We start from the raw sequence: 15,735 nt of genomic DNA on the forward strand, positions 1-15,735 counted from the left end.
CAGATTAAGTTTCAAAAATGTTAATCCACGTTAACGTTTTCAATATTCTAAATTAAAGAATCAAGAACTTAACTTTAAAAAATTTCCAAATTTTTATTATTTTAAGTAATTTTAAGCTGGTCACATTAAAAATTTTAAAATAATTTTTTTCAAGTTAACGATTCTTAAATGAGAAGTTAAATTATTTTCATTTGAAATTAAAATTAAATTAATTTAATTTAAAATAATGTTTGAAAATTTTTGTCAGATCTTTTAAATATATTTATAAATGAATTGAATTATTCATACAACTTTTAGAAAATCCTACAAATTAAAAAAAAATCCTTAAAATTTTAATTTATAAACAACAATAGAACACTTTTTATTTGTAGACAAAATTTAAGTAATTTTAAGAGATATTCAAGTTTTAATTCGTCTATTCACACCGACATTTTTGTGTAAATACCCACAGACGAATTTAAAACAAAATGTAGATTTTTGCAGATTTTAAACAAAAAATTCAGAATCTTTTTAAGAATTGTAAAAAGCTTCAAAAGAATAAAAACGTTTTCTTAAGATTCTTCGGAACATAAAAATTATTTTTCATTTTGAAAAATCATTTTAACAGAAAATTTAAAACGATTTTAAGAAATTTAAAAAATTATCAAAAAAGAACCTGGAAGATTTTAAGGATTTTTTTTAATTTGCAAGATTTTCCAAAAATTGTAGGAAAATTTTAATTAATTTTAAAATATATTTATAAGTTCTGAAAAAAAATGTTAACACACTTCGTTTAAATTACTTGAAATAATTTAACATTTGTAATTAATTTTGAATCTTTTTAAAACTTTTAAATATCGTTTAAAATTACTTTTTCTACAAATAATAAGTATTTAATTTTTATTTATTCGTCAAAATGTAAAATTTTCACTTACAAATTAAACATTTTTTAAAAGAACAATCTAAATTGTAACGTTAAATTTTAGAAGCTCTTCGAAATTGTCGAGATTTAAAGCTTTCTATGTAAAACAATTCCGATTCAAATTGTTTACTTTTAAAGATTTGGTTTTAATTGATCCGTATTAGATCATTTAGAAAGCTTTGGCCAATTATATTACACGATATTCTTAAATATTCCGAAATTTTATGAATTTAAAGAATAATTAAAATACACCCTTTTCTATAACTTTTCTATAACTTTTCAAGTAAAAATATTGCATTTTTAACAAGATAGATGATTTTCTAACCAAATAGTTGAATTTTCAACCGAAAGGATTAATTTTCTGTGAAAAAAATGATTTTTTCAACAAAATACATGAATTTATAACCAAATAGTTCAATTTTCAATAAAGAAAAGTCCATTTTCAAGCAAATATAGAATAGTTAAATTTTCATTTTAAAAAAGCAACTTTCCACACAACAAAAATTTAACAAAAGAGATTAATTTTCAACTAGAGTATATAAATTTTAAAGCAAAAAGATGCATTTTTAACAAAAGAGTTTACCTTTCAGCCAAGAAGATAAATTTTCAACTAAAACTATAAATATTTAAATGAAATACTTGGATTTTCATCCGAAAAAATTTATTTTCAAATAAGATTAATTCTCAATTTAAAAAGACGATTTTTCAACCGAAAATGAAATTATTCAGTTTTTAGTTTAAAAAATTAATTCTCAATTACATTGATGAATTCTAACTAAAATGATTAATCTTCAACTGGAATAGTGTTTTAAACCAAAAATCATATAGTTACATTTTCAATTATAGACTTAATTTTTAACAAACAAGAAAAAAAAGACGAGATTTCAACAAGCAATGCTATGCTTAATATGTCAACATAAAATATTTTTATTTTGAATCAAAAACAAATACAATTTCTACCAAAAGATATGAATTGTCAAACCCAAATGACCGTTGCAGTTTTTTAAATATATCAATCTTCTTTGAAATGACATTATATTTTCAATTCTCGTTTATATAACCTTTTACCTGTGAAAAGCGTGGATATAACACGAACCTTATTAAAAATTGGAAATCTTATTCGAACTTTAGGGATTTCTGTTTTAAAATACCAATTTTGTGTGTGAAACACTAACATAACCTGAAATTGTTAAAAATTATGAACCTTTAAAAGCTAATGATTTAGATTTTAAGATGTAAATTTCCGGTTAAAAATAACATTACAAAATCCAAAAACTTAGCGTTGAAAAAAAGTTTTAATCTTTAAAGGAAGCTTCATTAAAAATAACCATTTCCGATGTAAAATGCTAACATAACCAACAATGATCGCGAGATTTTCGAGACATATAGTTATACCACTTTTTTTTAGATAGGATTACAAAGTTAAAAATATTTTATAAGGATTAAAAAAAATGGAATATGAAGAATAAATTGGTATTAATTGAGGCGCCATTGTAATTGTCCCTTCAATTCTTTAGCCCTGAATTGTTGAAACGTTAAATACTTAATCGCACCCAATTATAGAAGCAGTTTGCTCGACTTTGTCGCGAAATAAATTTTATTCAGAAATGAGGTTGACTTTTTCAATCATTCTTTCCAAGATTTAGGTCATTCCTGATAACAATATTGCGCAAAATTTATAGATTAATTAACATTCTGGCCTTCTGAATGGTTTGTTTATTTTGTAATGAAACAACGAGGTCATTTCTAAGTAAGCGATCAAACTGATATTCATGCCTTGCAGATAATGTTGATTTTCTAAATGTTTTAAAAGTTTGTCACACAAACCTGAGATTACAAACATGCATTTAAAGCAGTAATAACTGAAAAGGGTTGAGGCGATTCGTGCACACGTTGCATTTAACAAATGATAAAACGACGAGGGCAAGTGCCAATGATAATTCATTACACAGTTTTGCTTAATTGTCTGCAAACCTGTTGGTTTTGCCAACCTTCATATACATAAAGCTAACTGACATTCGTGCGAAACATATAATTAGGAGCTATCAGTAGCGGACAGTGCATGTCTTCTAACGGAAACTGAAATCACAAAGCGTTTCTATTTTCAGTTTTTCTTTCTGCGTATGTCATTAATTCTCATTATCTTCAAGTTTTGAAAACAAGTTTTTATAACTGAAACTTCCTCAGAAAGAGTTCCTGCTAATTATGAAGATAACGTAATCACAAATCAAAATCAGGTCACTGAACTTTCAAGGCACTTCTCTTTAAACTATTTTATGTAAAAGGTGATTCAACTTTAAATATCAAGCTTGTCCAACAGGGTGGGTATAAAACTTCATTTTTTCAAATTCCCGGATTTTTCCCTGTTTTTTTTTCTCTTCTTTGAGCATTAATGTGACTAATGTGCATTGATAATGTGATGAAATGTTCTTTTTAATTTAAAGAACAAAAATCAACCGAATTCGATTTATAAGTTTAAGAATTAAAGTTAAGTTAAAAAGATTTCAAGATGAATTAAAGACTACATTTAATTGGGTAGAATTAAGCGAATTTAGAAGAATTCATATGAATGCAGAAAATGCAAGAAAATTCTAAAGAATTTAAAAGAGTTTAAAAGAATTTGTAATAAACTAATAAGAATTCAGGACAAATTCGAAATTAATTTAAAGAAATTGCAAAAAATTAATTGATAATATCTTGAAATATTTGAAATCCTTCGAAATCTCTTTTTATATTTTTATTTATATTATAAAATCCCGACGTTAAATTCTATGAAACCTGATATTTCCTGAAATCCTAGAAAAATTTTTTAAATACTTTGAGAGCTGTTAAAATCCCTTAAAATTCTGGAAATTCTCGGCATTTATTTTAATTCTTTAAAATATTTGAAAATATTTTAAAACATATGAAACCCCTCAATTCTTGTAAAGAAATACTTAGAACTTCATTAAAATATTATAAAATCCCGTGAAATTACAAGAAATCCGATACTTCCTGAAATCCTGGAAAATTTATTAAAATACCCTGAGAGCTTTTAAAATCTTTCAAAGTCATTGAAATACTTGTATATCTTATAAAAATCCTTTGGAATCGTTCAAAATATCCTGAAACCTTATAGGTCCCAGAAAATCGTTTCATATTTTCCTAAATTCTAAGAAATACTTCAGAACCCTGTGGCCATTTTCTGAAATACCTTAAAATCATTCAATAAAAATACCCTAAATTTTGTAAATCCTTTGAAATACCTTTAGAAATATTTTCAAATTTTCGTAATCTATTTAAATTATTTTAAACAATTTTTAAATAGACCTAAAATTGTACGTATCTTTCATTATATATAGTTAAAAATTTAATTGAAAAAAATGATTTTAATTCATAAAAAACTAATTTCCTACCAACTGGTTGATTTTTTAAAACTAAATGATTGAACATTCGAAACAAAATGTCGAATTTACCACACAAAACAGTTGAATTTCCAAACTAAACCAGATTAATTTTTAACAAAAAAAAAACGCATTTTTAATGAAATAGTTTAATTTCAACAAAAAGTTCAATTTGTACTTAAAAAAGAACCATTTTCGACCAAAAATGGAATAGGTAAATATTGAACTACCAAAGTAATTTTTCAACAACAAAAAGCAGTTAAAATTTACGACCTAGTTGTCCAATTTTTAACAAAAAGATTAATTTTCTGCTGAAAAAAAAGAAGATATTTTGAAAACAAAAAATTTAATAAAAACAAAATATCAAACAAAAAGTTGAACTTTTAAAAAATAAAGAAACTTATTTCGCTAGTTTTAATAAAGTAGTTCAACTTTAAAACTTAGATATTAAATTTTTAGTAAAAAAATGAATTTTTATACCAATTTTCTAGCAAAATTTTTTTTTTTAAAGAAGCTTAAGAGTTCTCAAACCAAAAGTTGAATTTTCAATTAATAATGATTAATGTCCAAACAAAAATAATAACTTACTACCAAAAAATCTGACTTTCCAATAAAATTCCAGAATTCTCAAACAAAAAATTTACATTTTTAAGAAAGAATTCTGAGACAAAAAGATGCATTTTTAACTTTAAAAAAATTAATTTTCAAACAAAAACATTAATTTACTACCAAAAAGGACGAGTTTTTAATAAAATTCAAGAATCATCATACAAGAAATTGAATTTTCAACTATAATTGATTCATTTCCAAACAAAAAGATTAACTTACTACCTAAAAACATGAATTTTCAATAAAATTGAAAAATTCTCAACCAAAAAGCTGAATTTTTTAAAACGAAAGAAGTGTTTATTTCTTTATTTTTAACGAAATTCAAGAATTCTCAACCAAGAAGGTGAATTTTCAACGGAAAAAGATTAATTTGAAACAAAAACATTTACTGAAAAAAAGAAAATTTTCAACATAAAAAAATCAATTTCCAAACAAAAACATTAATTTGCTGCCAAAAAAAAAGGATTATTTTTTAAATAAAATTCAAGAATTCTCAACCAGAAACATGAGTTTTCAACTAAAGATATCAATTTTTAAACAAAAAGATAAAAATTTTCAACCAAAAACATAACGATATGTACACGCGGAGAAGAATTTCGGTACTGCTCCTTGATTTTATCACGCTTTGGCGCAAAAACTACTATCTCGGAACCCTTGCTTTTAAAGGTTAGATCTAAAAGTTCCAGGCATTAGGCCACGCCCCATTCCTCCCAGGTCTCAAATTCTATGATTTTAGATCATAGAGTTCGAGACTTTAACGCTTAAAGTACATTGGGGGTGATAGAGACCCAAAGAAAATGCAAACACTCATACGAAGTACACAATCTAACAAAATCTAGTAAGTGTCACCATATACCACTAATTAAAATCACCAACTTCAATTTAAGTAGGTAGAGGGAGCGCGCCAAGTGTCAGTGTATACATCTCAAAAAGACTGGGTATCAAACACCCACAGTGCACATAGTGACAAAAAAAGTAATTTTTGAACAAACAATTTTATGAAAAAATTATTAATGCAAAACGAACAGCAGATCAAAATTCGTCGCTTGTAATGTCAGAAACCTATGCAAGATTTTTATTATGCCTCAAGAAGAAAGACAGAAAAACTAAAACTCGTTGCGGCTCTTGCATGCGTCCGATGAATAAAATATAAGCATAATAATGATATATACATAATTTTGTATAGTCCTCTTTTGTGCTTCAATGTATTTTTTTACCATTTCTATGTTTCTCCATAAAATAAATTGTTTAAATATGTAAAAAAAACTTGATCATTCATTTAGCCATTTCACCATAAAAATTGATTCTTTGATTTGGCAAATAATGATCTTTTTTGAAAGCAGCAATAGTGCAGTAATTTTTTGATGAAAACATGGTATCTTGAGAATATAAATAAAAATTTGTAGGTCTAAATATAAAAACTTACGTTATTTATGATTTTTTTAATAATAAAAATCCATTGTTTCATGTTTTTTCCACAATTTTTGAAACAAATAAAAAATTAATCAATCATTATAAAATTAGGTTTACTTTGAAGAGGATATATTAAACAATATCTGATAAATTTGTTTTTAACCCAATATTTAATAGCAGCTGAGCAAATCAGCTTTGATCACGCAGGGGTATTAAACACCCAGTGCACGCTTTACATAATTGCTGGGAAGTATGCACTTCAAGGGTTAAATTACATAAAAATTATAGCTAAAAAATCACGCGCTTCCGTGAATTAATCTCTTGAAATTTATCTCAGTGTACTTTTACAAACAAAAATTTCTCAACATTCTAACGTGTAACGTTACTTTGAATGGGAATCCCCCCTTAAGTGGTAACTTTAGTTTATGGACGATCCCGTACGGGTCTTGGAAAATTTCCATACAAAAGGCCGCGGTTTGGCAAAAACCATTTTTCTTGAACAATCTCCCTTCGAAAATGAAATTGAGTTGAGGAGAAAGCTTTTAACTTGACCTGTAGGGGGCAGGCAGATTCTTGATCTTCAAGCTTATAATCAAAGTGCATTGTGCTTCAACTTGTGATTGAATGAAGCATTCGGGGAGATTGTGAAATTGCGGCATGATGCCGTTCAAAATATATACGTACGTACCTTGGCAGAGAAAGCCTTGATGTAAGAGGCCCCTGAGGTATTTATGGCATTTGTCGCACCTCTCCAAGACACTAAAGCTGTGAGGCACGAGATTGTGAGCGTTGTTGGTGGTGGTGGTGCTGCTGCTACTGCTGCTGGTGGTCGTCGACGGTGTATTGACATTGTTACTACTATTGCCAGAACCGCCCGTTTCGTTAACGGATATTGTCGACGTCTCCGAACCTGGCAAAGTCGAAGGAGACGAGGGTTGGCAGAGCTCCTCGATGCATACTAATATGTTCTTCTGATGGAACTCATCCTTTATACCCATGTTCTGCAAAAAGTCCAAACAAAAGCTCTTGTTTGTATCAAACAGACCAGATTCATCTCCAAAATAAAACAGGATTAAACATTCAAATCCAGGAAAAAAATTCCCTGACAATTCCAAGTTTTTTCGAGATATCTCAGATTTTTTTAGATATAATTTTTCTTACTATTATATTAAATCCCATTTAAACCGTATGAAATTCCTAACTTTTAAAGTAAAATAATTAAATTTTTAACAATCTAGATGAATTTTTAACCAAATAGTTGCATTTTCAACCAAAAAGAATAATTTTAAATAAAAAGACGACTTTTCAACAATATATATGAAATCTCTACAAATTTTTTTAATTTTCAGCTAAAAAAGGATCAATTTTAAACCAAATAGTTGAATTTTTAACTAAAAAATATCCTTTTTCAACCAAAAATGGAATAGATCCATTTTCAGTAATTTTAAACTACAAAAATAAATATTCAACTGGAACAGATTAATTTTAAAACAAAATACATGAATTTTCAACCCAAAGAGTTGCATTTTTAACAAGAACGGCAGATTTTTAACCAAAATGATGAATTTTCAAATAAAATAATGAATCTTCAACTGGAATAATTGAATTTTAAACAAAAAAGATTAATTTTCAACTAAAATAATTAATCTTAAACTGAAATAGTTGAATATTAAACCAAAAAGATGAATTTTAAACCTAAAATATTACTTTCTACTAAAACGACGAATTTTAAATCAAATACACGAATTTTCAACTAAAATAGATACCTTTTTCCCCAAAAATTGAATAGTTAAAATTTCAGTTGAAAAGATTCATGTTCAACCAAAAAGATGAATTTTTAAATAAAACGATGAAATATTCAATTGTAAAATTTACATTTGCATTACAAAATTATAACTCTTCAAATGAATTTTAAACAAAAAAGATTAATTTTTAACTAAAATAATGAATCTTAAACTGAAATATTTGAATATTAAACCAAAAAGATTAATTTTCAACGAAGAAGATTATTATTCTCTTCCAAAAAAGACAAATTTTCATCTAAAAAATATACTCTTTCAACCAGAGATAAATTTCTATCTAAAATGATGAAATATTCAATTGAAGTAGTCACATTTTCAGTTTTAAAATAACAAATTTTAAAAAGAAATTTCAAATTCAAGAAATTACATTTTCAAATAAAGTGATGAAGTTTCAATTGAAATGACGAATCTTCAACTGGAATAGTTCAATTTAAAATTTAAAAAATGAAATTACAACTGAAATGATTAATCTTTATCTATAATTATTGAATTTTCAACCAAAAAGATTTATTTCTATAAAAAAAACAAACAATGCCAACGAAAGTAGACAATTTTCAACCAAAAATTGAATAAATGTTTAGTTAAGAATATTGATATTCAACCATCGAGACGAATTTTCAAATAAAATTCTGGAATAATTACATTTTCAGTTTAAAAAAATTCAAGCAAAATAACAAAAACTAATTTTCAACAAAATAGTCCAAGTTTCAACTGGAATAGTTAAATTTTCAGTTACTAAGATTTATTTTCAGCCAAAAAACAAAGGAATTTTCAACCAGAAAGATGAATTTTCAGTTCAAATGATGAATCTTCAAACCAAAACATTATTTTTTAATAAAAGAGTTTAACTTTCAACCAAGCAATGAACTTTGTATTCCTAAAAAGATGAATCCTCAGAGAAAAATGTAATAGCGGATATTATAACCAAAAAAGATTTTAATTTTTAATCAAAAATAGTTAAATTCAACCAAAAAAGACGACTTGTTAGTCTGAGTTGAATTCTCAATCAAGTAAGATATTTCGTTTAAGATAGAGAAAAAATTGCAAACGAACTGTTGTAATTTCAGACCTAAAGCAATTTCTTCAACAAGAGATTAATTCAACTAATTACATTAATTTTAACCGGAAACTTGAATTTTTAACTGAAAACGATCAAATTTACAACAACAAAAAAACAAATATAATGTGGTGTTCATTTTCAGTTTAAAAATAATAATTTCAAAACAAACGAAAAACAAGAATTATTATCCACAAAATTGTTAAATATTGAATTAAAGAAAAATAGCTGATACTCCCAGGTTTTTCCAGGCATACTATTGACTCAAAAAGCTTTCTTGTTATTAAATTTCACTCTTTGGTTTTTTAAAGATACCTTTGGGTTTAAATTCAACCATTTTGTAAAAAAAAATTCAACCATTTGACTGAAAATTCACTTTTTTCTTCAAAATTTATATTTTCGGTTTGAAAATTCAAATGCTTTGTAGAAAATTCATCTTTTTAGTTTGACAATTTAACTGCTTTGTATAAAATCCTTTTTTTTCGAGTTAAAAATGCAACTATTTAGTTGAAAATGAAGTTTTTTCCTGAAAATTCGTATTTCTGGGTTTTCGACTCTTTTTGAGTTGAAAATTAATATATTTTGGTAGAAAATTAAACTTGATCGTTGAAAAGTGAAGTATTTGTCCAATATGATCGATTTTGTTTAAAATGGCATAGTTTTATTTGAAATATTATGAATCTGAAGCGTTTTAATTTGAATTTAATATTAGCACCTACATTAAGTTTATTGAAAAGAATTTATTCCCCTATTTTCGTGAAAAATTCCTTTCAAAGCGTCTTTTTCCATAATTTCTTAAATGTCTGTTAATGATTCTTAAAAAATAAGTCAAATCTCTTTTAAAAAGAGAAAAAAGGAAAGAGATAAATCTCAATTTGATGTGCATTAGAAAATTTTCTTCATTTAAGGGTAAAAAATGGAAAAAGGGGATTAGATAAAAAAAAGGGAACGGACTGTGCAATGTAAAGAAAACAGAAAATTCAAATGACAACATCTTTACTACGCAGGGACAGTTCTGAAGTTCTCGATATTTGATATTTAAATTATATGTAAAGTTTGAAGGTTTTGTAAAGTATGTAACCCAAAAATGCCGAGTTTTTAAATTTAGATATTTTCAAATTCATTGGCTATCAAATCTGAAGGCGTTAAAATTTGAAGGCCTGAAAATTTGGAGGTCTTTCAAACAGGAATTTCAATTCAAGTAAATAACAATTGAAAAAGTACATGTCTTTAATTTTAGAAGCAATCTCATCTACGGGGAATGGATAGAACGCTTAAGATTTCAGTTCGAAATAGATTGCAGTATCAGTAAAACAGTTGAATTTCTACCCAAAAAATTATTAATTTTCTGCCAACAGAGATGAATTTTAATCGAAAGTTGCGTTTTACAACTAAAAAGTCGAATGTTTTAGACACAAAAAATAAATTTTTAACAAAAAAAGTCAATTTTCAAATAAAAAAAAATACAAAGGGAGGAATTTCCTGTCCAAAAAGGCAAATTTTCAACAACAACGTTGAATTTTCACCAACAAAGATTACTTTTTTTAAATATTTGAATTCTCAAGAAAATAGTGGACTTTTTAAAAAGTTTAATAAAGATGAATTTTCAATAAAATGGTCGAATTTTCAAACAAAGAAGCGATTGCATTTTCGATTAAATGGTTCAGTTTTTATCAAAAATAGAGTACATTTTTGGAACAAAATAATTCAACTTTCAATACAACGTTTGGAATTTTCTAAAACAATTAATTAAATTTTTAACCTACAAAGATGTACTTTCCACCAAATAGTTGAATTTTCAAATGAAAAAGGATACATTTCTAGTTAAATTAATTAATTTTCAACGAAAAAAGATTTTAAATTTTTGACAAAAAACTGTGGAATTAAAAAAAATTAATTCTGGACTATACAACAAATATATTTTTAATCAAACAGTTGCATTTTTAACGAAACAATATAAAACTTCTACCAAAAAAGAATAATTTTTAAATCAAAAAGACTAAATTTTCAGCAAAATAGTTGCATTTTTAACCGAGAAAGATTTAAAAAAATGTTTTTATTTTCACAATAAAAGGGGAAATTATCTGCAAAACAGTTGAATTTTCAATCCAAATTTATGGGTCCTCTACTAAAAAGTGAAATTTAAAACATATAGTTGAATTTTCCATAAAAAGCGATTAATTATTAACAATAAATGAAATAGTTAAATTTCAAGCTCAAACAATTAATTTTCAAATAAATAAACAAAAGAATTTTCAAGCAAATAGAAATTATTTATTAACGATATTAATTTTCTGTAAAAAAGACGAATTTTCAACTAAAAACTATCAATTTTCAAGCAAAAATGGAATAGTTCAATTTTCCGTAAAAAAATGTATTTCAAAGAAAACCAAACGAATTTTCAATAAAATAGTTCAATCTTTAACCTATAAAATAAATTTCTAACAAATTAGTTTAACTTTTGACCACGTAGTGGAATTTTCAATCAAAAAAGATCAATCCTCAAAGACAAAGGGAATAGTTAAAATTTACAGTTAAAATAAATGCACCATTAATTGTGACGATCCCAATAATCGCTCAACTTGGTTATAATTTGAGTATATTATTAAAAAGCGTGATAAAAATAACTTTGAAATATAAACCCCATTTAATTTTAAGATTTTATGGCATCAAATAAAAATTAAATCCATTAAAATGAATAAAAAGCAGTAAAATTCTCGTAACAACTAAGTTCACTTTTACTGGGAGGATTACATTATAAAAATTTATTTTAAACAGAAAAAAACAGTTTCTAAAAACATAGCTTAATCATCAACGAAGCAGTTGAATTTGCGAATAAAAAACATGACTTTTTGACCAAATAATCAAGTTTTGAATCAAATTGTAGAATTGGCAACCAAAAGAAATAAATTCTGAACCAAAAATATAACAGTAGACTTTTCAGTCAAAAATAATTTTAACTTTAAGCTAAAAACAGTTCGCATTTAACCGAAAACGCGAGAAAACCAGAAAGTTTCTTAAATCAGGATAAGAAAATACGCATTAACCCTCTCAGCCTAGACTGGGTTTATTATACCCAGAAGAAATTAGCGGCTCGCTATATAGTTGTTTCAGTTTTATGACAATATCTATAGAAATATGTTAACTTCATCTGATTAATTTTACAATATTCATTTTTTTTCAAACTTTTAGCTATAGTTAAAAAAAAAGAAAAATCCCGATACGTTAATTTGAAACATAGATATTGAAGTTTAGGCTAGACTGAGAGGGTTAAAAAAAAGTGAAAAATAGGGTAATAGGGGAAATACTGCGACATTTGAAATTTGAAAATTTAGCAAGTTGTTATATAAAATTGATATAAAATTATATTCACCATTAGCTTCTCGCGGTCCAAGTTAAGTAGATCGCTACCCTTAATATCCTTGGATTTAAAAACGTCTGCATAGCGATAAAGGTTGAGAGCTGACATCCATTCGACGACATTCAGAGATGTCCACTCACTGACAGGCTAAAAAAAGAAAAGGTGTATTATTAATTTTCTTCTCATTGTCAGTAATAATGCTCGTAAAAGGGAAACATTGAACTGTATAAATCCCTCGTGTGCATCAATAGAGCACCTGACAACTCTACAAACTTGTACAAATACCACACCTTAGAAGAGCATAGTAAATCAAAGCAAGATATTGTGCAAACGTCAACATAAGACTAATAAACTTCGAAACAAAAATCATAGACTCAATACTAAATGATTTTCCGATTATTTCCCAGGCAATTGAGTTTCAACTTTTCAAGCTTTTGTTCTGGAGTCTTCAATCTCAGCTATTGCAATTTTTATCGGTTCGCTAGAAGCTGCAGAATCTTTTTTTTTCATAATTCGGAACCATTCAAGAAAACACCCTAAAGTATAATGTAGATAACCATTGATTAAAAATACTAATCTATGCAGGATAATTAATTTGAACTAAATGATATTTAAGGCACGATACGCGTTACTATATTAAAATTAAAATTAATATTTTACTTATATTTGTGCTTATCATAAACTAATGATCATCTGCTGTAGGATTATTATCTGCTATAGGGTGTAAAAATAGTACTATTCATAAGAAAACTTACATAACTTTTTTTCCATTTGTGAAAGTAAATTTAATAAAGGATCAATAATTTATTTGTGGTGAAAGTTTCTAAAGATTTAATGAATATGTTTAATTTAGAAACCTTTGACCAATTTTATTACAAGATATTCGCAAGTATATTTTTACCGCCGAATAATTACATACATAAATAAGAATACAAACTTAATTAATCATTTTTTGAATTTGTTCATAAAGTTTATTAATTTTAATAATAACTAAAACAAATTTTTATTTTATCTTCAAATACTTCAAATTCGGTGCACATTTAATTTCAAATTCTTAACATTTCACGTAAAAATATTGCATTTTCAACAAGATAGATGCATTTTTAACCAACTTGTTGAATTTGTATGCCAAAAAGATGAGCTTCATTATTAAGTCAATGAATTTTCAACAAAAAATACATTATTTTTTAACCGAATAGTGGAATTTTCAATTTAAGAAGATAGATTTCCAACAAAAATAGAATAGTTCAATTTTAAGTTAAAAAAATAATTTTCAACAAAAAAAGCGAATCATTAACTAAATACTAAAATTTTCAACTCAAGTGATAAATTTTAAACTAAAATAATTAATATAAAATTAGAACAGATGAATGTTCAACTAAAAATGTGGATTTTCAACAAAATACATGAATTTTCATATGAAAAGATCAATTTTCAAACAAATAGTTCATTTTTTAACTGAAAAATATAAATTTTCATTTAAACACGCTCTTGGAAAAATCCCCTGTCTTTAAACGAAAATTTTTGACATTTCTAGGTTTGTCTAGGTATATAAAAATTCCCTGTCAATTCCAGAATTGCAAGCTGAGTAGGCACCCTGCAGATTATCTCCGCAGGATTTAAAGCATGCTTTAAATATGCAAAATCATTTTGCTGACTAATTTTCTAGACAGTGATTTGAATTTTCCTTGAACGCTTCAAGCAATAATTTCAAGTCACAGGATACGATGTAACCTCCTGACTAAGAAGAACTATTCACAAGAATCATAAGAACTGACAATTTGTCATTAAAACAATTGGTACTAGATTAATAACCAAGTGTTAAAAGGTAAAGGCAGGGCTGCCACCGCCTACTTTACTTCAGAAAAAGTTAAAAAGTCACTAAACCAACTAGACTAACACTAATGTGAAGAATGTTCTTTTCAATACACAAGAATTCGATGAAATTTATACGAATTACAGATAAATTTAAACAAAGTAACGATACAAAAAACCACTGAATTAAAATTGGCATGAATTTGGAAGAATTTAAGGGAACTGAAAAGAATTTTATAACATTCCTAGGAATAGAACACAATTTTTAAAATTAAAGAATTTCCATCGCATTCAGTAAAATGGGAGTGAACAAGGATTCAGGACAAATACACCAGAATTTGAGTAATATTAGAAAAATTACGAACGAATTAAATAAACCTGGAGTGGAATTATTAGAGAAATGTAGGAAAAATAGGAAGAATTTGATGAAATCTACAAGAATTCAAAGTGAATTAGAAATAATTTAGAAAATATTTAAAAATTTAATTGAATTTATTTAACTTAGAATTGTAAAAAACTCAAGAAAATTAAAAAAAATGTGACGAAATGCCTGAGAATCCAAGGTGAGTTTAAAAAATTTCACCGTGAATTAAAAAATCTGGCTGAAGTTTGCAACGTTTGTAAACGAAATTATAAAATCTCCGAAATATCTTTTGGTGATTATTTTCACATGGTGACAGGTAAAACAAAAATTAGTTTAATCCCAATAATTCTTAATAGCTGACTAAGTTTGCACACGCCTAGGGATTTTGAGAACTATATATAAAATAAAAAACCAAAACTTATTTTCGTTTATAAACGTTGCAAACTTTATCTACGTATTAAAAGTAACTAAAAAAATTGTTTAAGTCTGGCTGCTTTAGAAGAATTTATTGCATTTAGAAGATTTCAAGTGATTTCCAAAGAATTAAACACAATTCAGCGAGAGTTAACATCAAGAGAATACAAGGAATTCAAATTTTTTAACAGAATTCACAGTGAATTTGAAAGGATTTAAAATAAATTGAGAAGATTCAACCTTATTCCACTGATTTTAGCAAAAGTGCAGTGAATTTAGAATAATGCAAGGAAATTCAAGAGAGTTTCAGAGAGTTCGGAAGAATTTGAAAGACTATAATTAAACTACTAATTTTGGTTTTACCTGTCACCAGGTGCAAATAATCACTAAAAGAAATTTCGGAAATTTTATAATTTCGTTTATAAACGTTGCAAACTTCAGTCACATACACAATTCACATGAGTTGGACTTGATTTTAAAAATGAAAAGAAAAACCAACGAATTAAATAAAATTCGAGTGAATTGAATTAATTAAATTTGGAATGAATTCAGAAAAATTGACATAAATTCAAAATAATTTGATAAAATGTCTAAGAAATTTAAGGCTAGTTTAAAA

At 26.1% G+C, this 15,735-nt stretch overlaps 1 protein-coding gene across 3 annotated transcripts in view; it reads right to left on the reverse strand.

Moving 5' to 3' along the window:
* LOC117170582 (phosphatidylinositol 3-kinase regulatory subunit alpha) overlaps positions 1-15,735 on the reverse strand; it is a 175,553-nt gene that overhangs the window by 37,305 nt on the left and 122,513 nt on the right. For all 3 annotated transcript variants that reach the window (XM_033357437.1, XM_033357436.1, XM_033357435.1), the window contains 2 exons: positions 12,539-12,673; positions 6,995-7,307 (listed from right to left, as the gene is read on the reverse strand). In XM_033357437.1, coding sequence (XP_033213328.1) covers positions 6,995-7,307; positions 12,539-12,673 — 448 coding nt within the window. The remainder of the gene's footprint in view (positions 1-6,994; positions 7,308-12,538; positions 12,674-15,735) is intronic.

This window comes from Belonocnema kinseyi, chromosome 4 (genome assembly GCF_010883055.1).
Source record: "Belonocnema kinseyi isolate 2016_QV_RU_SX_M_011 chromosome 4, B_treatae_v1, whole genome shotgun sequence".
In the NCBI taxonomy this organism is placed as follows: domain Eukaryota; kingdom Metazoa; phylum Arthropoda; class Insecta; order Hymenoptera; family Cynipidae; genus Belonocnema; species Belonocnema kinseyi.